Source organism: Camarhynchus parvulus, chromosome 6 (genome assembly GCF_901933205.1).
Source record: "Camarhynchus parvulus chromosome 6, STF_HiC, whole genome shotgun sequence".
In the NCBI taxonomy this organism is placed as follows: Eukaryota; Metazoa; Chordata; class Aves; order Passeriformes; family Thraupidae; genus Camarhynchus; species Camarhynchus parvulus.
Window position 1 is genome coordinate 14,229,799 of NC_044576.1, and position 8,498 is coordinate 14,238,296.

The 8,498-nt window shown below is 41.0% G+C and overlaps 1 protein-coding gene across 1 annotated transcript; it reads left to right on the forward strand.

The window, feature by feature from the left end:
- The first annotated feature begins 4,969 nt into the window (after window positions 1–4,969).
- Window positions 4,970–7,811, forward strand: LOC115905212 (dual specificity protein phosphatase 13-like). Its single transcript, XM_030951343.1, has 3 exons — window positions 4,970–5,118; window positions 6,239–6,459; window positions 7,585–7,811. Exons 1-3 carry the CDS (start codon window positions 4,970–4,972, stop codon window positions 7,809–7,811), a joined length of 597 nt encoding a protein of 198 aa, XP_030807203.1.
- The last annotated feature ends 687 nt before the right edge of the window (window positions 7,812–8,498 follow it).

Genomic DNA, 8,498 nt, shown 5'->3' on the forward strand with positions numbered 1-8,498 from the left:
ATTTAGGATATTTGGCTGCAGGAGCTTTCTGTATCACGTTATTGTTAGGTAGTGTTTGTGCTATTGTAGTATCCACAGGCCCTGCTGTGCCTGAGGCTCTCAATAATCTCGTGTAAGGACTTGTTACTGAAAGACACCTGTCCCCATCTGGGCTATCAGCATAACCACAGGCAGAGCTGTGCCAGCCAGGAAGGTGCTAGCAGAAGGGAAGGAGGAAAGATGATTTGGGTCCAACTAATGTCCTGTTAGACTCCTCTTGGGACTCCACACATTCATTTAATCTCTATGCAGCTCAGTTCCATCTTGAGGAGACAAGGGAACAACCAATGCAAAATGGCAGGGAGTTACAGAAGTGAAAATTTGGGCTAGGCAAATAGGTGGCTATTCAGTCTGTGTTCATTGTTAGTGAAATAAAACATACTTTTCTCAACCAGGAGCAAGCCATTTCATCTTGTTTAATATTTTAAAATACTTTATGCAATGCGGGAGAACAAATTGCAAAATAGAGTAACTGAATAGAAAAATGGAAATGGTAATTTTTTTGAAATAGTAAAATTAAATATTTAATATCTACAATATTTGAGTGTTTTCATTTTTACCCCCAAAACTTTGCTGAGTTTTTTGCCACTAGAATCTTCAAATGCAATACAAATCTATTAAGTGCATTAGCCAATTCAAGTCACTAGGGGGTTTATGTGGGTTTTTGGTTTTGTTTGTTTGGTTTTGTTTATTTGTTTTTGTTTGTTTGTTTGTTTGGTTTTTTTGGCAGAGATGTTCAATAGAAAAGGGCAATCATTTCCACCATAGAGAAAGGAAGGAAAAAAAATAAACCAAACCAACAAACCAAAAACCAAACCAAAAAGCTTTGCAGACTATAGCATTCAAGTGGCTGGACAATACTGGGGAAATACAAAGCTCCACTAGGTTGTTGTAGACAAGGTCCTGGCATGACTGAGTCCCTCAGGAGCTGCCCCTGGCTGTATGCAGACAGCATGGAGTCACCCACAGCCTTTCCTGGGTACTCCCTGCAGCCAGGCAATGTTACCGACAGCCACCTCCAGCCTGGACCTCCAGGGCAACTCCTGGACCACTGGGGAAACCCAGGCTCCGCAGGCCAGACAGGAGTCAAAGCTGGCCCAGGCCATTTGGGCTGTGCCCCAGTGCTCCAGGTAGGTGGGAAATGATGCAAAATGACAAGACAATTTTAAAGTTTGTGTGCTACCTTGTATTTTGTGGATTGTCATTAAAATCTCTGTCCAGCCTCAAAAGTCTCCCATAGGTTGAATTGGTTTTTTTCTGTTGTTTTACTTTTAAGCAGAAAAAAAATAGGAAAGAAAGACAGAATGATAAGAAAGAGAAGAAAGACGAAAGAAGGAAGGAAAGAAGGAAAGAGAGAAGGAGAGAAAGAGAAAGCAAGAGAGAGGGAAAGGGGGAAAGAGGGAGAGAAAGAGAGAAGGAAAGGAAAGGAAAGAAGGAAAAGGAAGAAAGGAAAGGAAAGGAAGGAAAGGAAAGAAAGGAAAGGAAAGGAAAGGAAAGGAAAGGAAAGGAAAGGAAAGGAAAGGAAAGGAAAAGGAAAGGAAAGGAAAGGAAAAGGAAAGGAAAGGAAAAGGAAAGGAAAGGAAAGGAAAGGAAAGGAAAGGAAAGGAAAGAAAGGAAAGGAAAGAAAAGAAAAGAAAGAAAAAAGAAAAAGAAAGGAAAGGAAAAAAGGAAAGGAAAGAAAGGAAAGGAAAGGAAAGGAAAGGAAAGGAAAGGAAAGAAAAGAAAAGAAAAGGAAAGAAAGGAAAGGAAAGAAAAGAAAAGAAAAGAAAGGAAAGAAAAAAAGAAAGAAAAGAAAGAAAGGAAAAGAAAAGAAAAGAAAAGAAAGAAAAAAAGAAAAGAAAAGAAAAGAAAAGAAAAAAGAAAAGAAAAGAAGAAAAAGAAAAGAAAAGAAAAGAAGAAAAGAAAAAAGAAAGAAAAAGAAAAAGAAAGAAAGAAAGAAAGAAAGAAAGAAAGAAAGAAAGAAAGAAAGAAAAGCTAATGAGATGGCTACAGTTTAAAAAAAAAGCAATGCTATCCAACTTGCATGGTTTAGATCTCTGCAGAAAATGTTAGTGGCCTTGTAAGACAGAATTTTTTCCCTCTGGTACAGGGATTCCTGTCCTCCTACTGTCACTGTTTCCAACTAGAGCAGCTTCTGGGAGCCACCCAGAGGGAGAAGCTTAGAGAAATGTAATCAGTGGCAGCTCTTATGCTACCTCTGCAGTATCTTAAAGTAGAAGGTGGGGGAAAACCTTCACCAAAGTCCCTGGCCTTCAATTAAAAAATTCATATTGCTTTCCTCATTAGTCCAGTCATCTGCTATAGCTATTTCCAGGCTTACCCTGAAGGCCCTGCAGAGCACTCCAATTTCAGGCAGTGCAATGCAGGTGGGAGCTGTGCTCTTGGGAGGAGCTCACTTGTCTGACATCAGGCATGTGAATAAAACAATGTTGGTACACCTTTTGGAAAGAGGATTGCTCTATGAAATGGAGTTCTGTTGCAAAGCATTTCCCTGGCTGCAAAGGCCAGAGTCATCTGTGAAGTGTCACTGGCACCAAAATTACTAAATTTTGGGAGAACCTCCTCAAAGTCAGGTCTTGGACAAGTGGCCACACAATCTAATTCTCTTTGCTCATCATCTCTATTACTGTAACTAACTGAGAGGTTACAACAGAAGTTTAAAGCAGCAGGGCCTAGGAGAAGTGAAAGTTTGGTATCCAGCTGCTCCACAACTTCAGCCCTTAAGCATTTGCAGCAACTCAGAGTCAGCCACACTGCTCGAAAATGAGCCCATGGTCCTATTAATCTCCTGATGCAGAAGCTGTATTATCTTATTCTTGATTTTCTGTAACTGCTTCAGCTTAATGTTCTGTGTCGGTGAAAGTACAAACAGGTCATCATGAAGATGCTGGCACTAGTTCTTGAGCACAGTGCATGACTTTCACAAGGCAGTAAAACTTGTAGGGCAATGCACACTATCTGTTTCTGTGCTATTCTTCATGCTAATCTGGGCTAGGATTGCACAACATACTCCTTTACCAAAGCTCTTGATCTTATATTATCTGCCCTGAAAAATTTGTGGGCTTTTATCTCTATATTTTTCTCTACTTCCCTGCAGTTCTTTTCCTCCATCATTAAAAGTAAAACCAGTCTTCTTTTTTCTATGTCTCCCATCATCTTTATTGTGCTTTTCATATCTTGCTTATTAAGTAGTTACCCTAGGGAGACCTCTTTCTTATTGGAACATACAAAAAGCTATAACTGCACTTAACATTTGTGGGGAGGAGGAGGGAGGAAGGGGCAAAGGAAGCAAATTTAGACTGAGGACTCAGAAATATATGTGTATGTTCAGTAATATGCCTCACATCAACTCCACTTCTTTTTCTGTAAGCAAAAATATATTCTCCCTTGTTTTCTGCTTATTCCCCAAATCAGCTTACACTGTTAAAAATAATGTACATGGACAAACTTGTTGTTTTAGGAGCAACACCCGTATGGCTGCTGCTGCTGTGGGGCAGGGGAAGACCAGATGACTTCTGAAAGTACATCTATGCTTGTTTTCTAAAATTGCTGAGAAAATAAACCCAAACTTTAGATTTAGGCATTCAGGCTAATGCCTAAATTGAGTGAAAGCTGATGCCATATCAGAATAAACACCATTTACCCTACTTTGGGAAGAGTTCTAGCGTGCCTTCCACATTGATTATGACCTGAGTAAGAACAAGCAACCAAATAAAGCTCATGAATAGTTTCAGGGGCAAGAACAGCAATTCAGGATAATGAGATCCAGGCAGGAGAAATGTTTCTAAAGTCTCAGAGAAGGGACTGCTTGGATGTCTTGCTCTTGACTGAGCTTTGCTTCCAGCTGAACCATCTGACCTGGGCTTGCTGGGTCTAAACCAGCAAACAGCATTGCAAAAGGGTTGCCCATATTCCACAGCATGATTTGTGAGGGTTCAGAGGTCTATAATCTCAGAGACCTGTGAGGGAGCCCTATATGGATTCTCAACAGGACAACAATGCCAGAACATTTAGATCTATAATTTCAAAAATACTCTTTTTTTTTTCTCACATCCTGGGTAAGTACCCTGCCCCTCAGACAAGAAAAATGGCCCCTCTCTGGAGGGAAGTAGCTATCACATTATTTATACAAAGTGGAACAGCTCCCAGAGGAAAGATTGAGACAGACAGGCATAAGAATACCAGTATAGCTGAGTGTCCAGGGATGTTCAACTGAGAGAAAAAAAAACTAGTTCAAATCCTCTCAATTTCTCTTTCTATATGTACAGACATATACAATACATATATGTTTATAGATGCATGTGAAAATCCTTTCCTATGTATACATGTATGTATGTGTGTGTGTAGGTGTGTTTAAATACATCACTATAAATGAAATAAAATTGTATGTACACAATGTTTCTGTGTGTGTACACATGCACCATACAGATGGTGTTCACATACACATCCTAAGATTTTCACTGTGGCCATAGAAACTTTGTAAGTCAATTAATTGATGCATTCAAAAACTTCCAGTCTTAACTAATCAGAATCAAGTGTACACAAATACTCTGGTAGCACTTCAACAAAAAGAGAAATGTTACCTGTGCCTGCAAGGGTCATCATGTCTGCATTCAGGTGGTGCACATGTTCTTTACCAATAGTGTTACTTGACAAGAAATTAAATCACATTTTCTTATGCTGCTTTCTCAGGGGAAAAATTACATGTCTGTAGAGTCCTACCCCTGGTGTCAGTCCTGCTCTCTGGATGCTTTTAGCAACACCTGCAGGCCCTGCTGCACACACTAGTTCTAATAATGTAATCCTATTTGGAGGGTAATGAACAGGTCTACTTTCTAGGGAATAGTATTTCTGTATGAAAATTTCCTTTCAATTCATTTCAGAAAAGCTGTCTCTGATACAGCCTGAGTGCATGCAAAGGAGCAGCAAGATGCTTCGCACCAGAGACTCTTCACCTCTGACTAGCAGCACTACCTACGAAACACCGTCACTAACAGATCTCCAGAAGCTTCTGTGGCTCAGAGGAGGCTCTGATAATCATGTGGACCAAGTCTGGCCAAATATCTACGTGGGAGATGCGTAAGAACTTATGGTCCTATTGTTAACTGTTATCAGTCCCTGGGAGGAGGAAAGGGTGTGGTACTACTGGGGAGCAGCTTTTGGGTCTTCAGGAATGTTTTGGTGATACAGGCTTCCAAAACTGATGATGTAAAGAGCTTGGATGTCAAGAAACATAGGACATGCAAAATGGTGACTTACTCATAGCATGTCTGATTTGGTTTTTTATATTTTTTGAGCCACCATGGATTTAGCAGGGTAAAAATTATTTGTATTTTATACTAAAGTCCTCAAAGAACCTATGCCAAATTGATGTCAATTCTGAGATGCCTTATGTGGCCTGGAAATTGTGCTCTAAGGCAGCAGACAAGAGGCCAGTAGACCTAACACTCAAATAGGAGTAGCAAGATTAAAACCCAGAAGGAGGAATACCCAAATCAATTGTGCAATAGCGATCTTGACATTCCAAATCCAAGCTTTCTTTCAAAGATGATAAAACCGAAAATATCAAACATGAATTTTCATGCAAATACCTTATTCTTGTGACCAATAATATTTATTGCTAGTTCCTTCCAATTGGATTACTGCAGATTACCTAGATCATTAGCTCATTTTTTCCAGCTCCTCCTCCTCATGAATATATCAGTTAAGATTCAGAATTTTGTTGAATGTCTATAGTCCTAGTTTATGGTGGGAAGTGGGGTTCACCTAGCTGGTGAACACAATGCATCCACTTCATGTCCAAACCCGGAACAAAGTGTTGCTGCATCTGTGCAAACTCTCACTCTTGAGATGAGGTACACTATCAATGAGAGATTAGCTCTAAAATTTCCGAAACAAATATTTAAGGAAAATCTTGACCACTTCATACAGTAAGCCATGTTCCCAGGCATTATCTGCTGGGAGGCATTTGCTTAACTGACAGTAACCCACTGGCAAGTCTGTGCTCCTGCTGTTCTCCACACCTCCATATCACATTTTTCAGGTGCAAAGCACTATGTGCTTCTTGAAATTTGCTCCTCTGTAAGCAGGATGCAGTTCCTGCATCCTTCCGTTGTGGGAGCAGGCACTAACTTTAAACCATGCTATTTTTGCAGAATGTTAGGAGCATTGCCAATGTGCCCTTCATGTCTTTCAACAGGTGGGCTGCTAGGAGCAAAACTACACTTCAAAGCCTCAAAATTACTCATATCCTTAATGCAGCAGATGGACCATATAGCATCAACACGGGAGCCAAATATTATGCAGATCTGCAAATAGAGTACTATGGAGTAGAAGCATTTGATGATCCTGCCTTCGATTTAAGTATCTTCTTCTATGATGCTGCCAATTTCATACGCAAGGCCTTAAACTCTTCAGGAGGTAAGAGAGAAGCAAAGATAAGCTTTGAGGGGAAATTTCAACACAAGCCAAATGACTTTTCATTGCAGTAACAGGCACCAACAGAGCTCAGAATCAGCATATGGTTGAAGGGAGCACATACAGAGCCACTGAGCAGAGGATGGAGAAGGGTGCCTATGCCATGTGCTGCAGGGAAGGTGGCTGTGCCAGGTCCCCAGGAGTTGCAGAAGGCTGCCTGCCCCCAGCCCAGCATGGTGGAAAGAATGGCAAGCTCTGGGACTGGAGTGTAGAGGGAAGGGCAGAGGTTATGGCACTGCAGATGCCACCCCATGGGCCCATCCTGCAGGGATTCAGCAGGATCTGTGTGCTCCCACACATCCCTCCCACCCCTTGCACACTGCCAGGGGCTCCAGCTGGGGATCCTGCCCTGCATGCTGCTCCTGCTCCCTGTGGGAGCAGCGGCACTTCAGTGCTGGCTGGAATGCTTCACACGCTCAAGTACTTCACGGAATTGCAGCTTTATTCAGCCTGTCTATTAAGCTAGAGAAGCAGCAGAAGTTAATGAACTAAGTCAAAAACTACGAGCCTGACCTGCAGCCTGCTGAATTTTTGTCAGCAGAGTTTGGATTAGGGCCTAGTTATCATAATTTCCATTTGTTCCAGAGTTTGCTCTGACTCTGACTGGCTGCAGGATCTGCTGCTTTCACTGGAGTGCTTTATTAAATCCTCAGTTATAGCTCACACTGGGCTGCTGAGATACAGTAAATTACAACTCCATTTTTACAGGCAGACTATCCCACAGAGTTTGTGGGACTTGCCAGTGATCACAGTCAGGGCTGGACCAAATTTTTCTGCCAAAACTTTTCTTTTCCACAGAAAACTATACTAACAAGTTTAATCACAGAAAGCTTCTCCTTCCACAGAAAATTTCAACTATTTCAATCTTAGGCCTAAATTAGAAGCAGGAGGTTAGTATGAAATACCACCTTGCCTGAGAGGTGATCTTCCTGAAAGTATGAAGATCTACTAATTGTCACCATTGCTTTCTTAACTTGTTTCTACTAATTTTTTTTCTCCTCCCTTTTTCTTATCCACTTTACAAATAATAAAGCACACTCACCTTGCTGTGCCTTTTTGTTTGCGCAGGTAAGGTGTTTGTTCATTGTGCCATGGGAGTGAGCCGCTCAGCAACTTTAGTGCTTGCCTTTCTAATGATCCATGAAAACATGACACTTGTGGATGCCCTGAAGACAGTGAGTGCTCACAGAAACATCTGCCCAAATACAGGGTTCCTCAGCCAGCTCCGGGACTTGGACATTAAACTGAACGAAGAGAGGAAAAGAAACAGAGCATCTGCTGCCATAGGCCTGTAAGAGAATATTGCTGAAAGAAGGAGGACAAAATCCTGCCTGCATCTCTCCTAGATGAACTGCATTTATAAATTTAGGACACAAATTTATGGGACACCAGGACGCATGCTATTAATAAAAGTAGATTTTGCTTGATCTTTCCATTTTGCAAAGCCTTCCTAGATTTATATTTATGATTGGTTGTATACTTTATCCTTTACTCTCCACCTTAAAACATTGCTGTCTGCTAGCTTAAAAGAAAAAAAAAAGAAAAAAAGAGAAAGAGTTCAGGTTCCACTTCAGAAATAGCTGTGTTTCAGCAACTAGTGGAGCTCATATCACTTTATGAAGTGTTAGGCTATTTGAGGTGAAAGATGCCATATTATTTATGCTACAGTAATGCTTAGAAGTTTTCTTATGAACCTGCCCCCCACCCCTTCACTGTCTGTATCTCAGAGGGTTTGTATTTTGAGACTTGAATCTGGCACTGGTTAGTTCTTGCTTTTACAATTGGTGGAGCTCCTGAGTTGGGGTAAGAGGCTGTTTAAAGGCAGAGCATCTGGGAAACAATGTAAGCCACTTTAAGAAATTAATCCAGGTATCTCTACAGGCTTTTCCTTCTGGCTGTTCATCAGAACTTTTTTCCTCCATGTAAATACATTTCCTTGAGAGGGCATTCAAATATTGTTCATCTTACATACCAAAAATCAT

Coding starts and splice junctions, on each gene's coding strand:
- LOC115905212 (XM_030951343.1), top strand. CDS start 4,970: ATGCTTCGCACCAGAGACTCTTCACCTCTGACTAGCAGCACTACCTAC. Junction 5,119..6,238: donor AATATCTACGTGGGAGATGC/GTAAGAACTTAT, acceptor GTCTTTCAACAG/GTGGGCTGCTAGGAGCAAAA. Junction 6,460..7,584: donor GGCCTTAAACTCTTCAGGAG/GTAAGAGAGAAG, acceptor TTGTTTGCGCAG/GTAAGGTGTTTGTTCATTGT.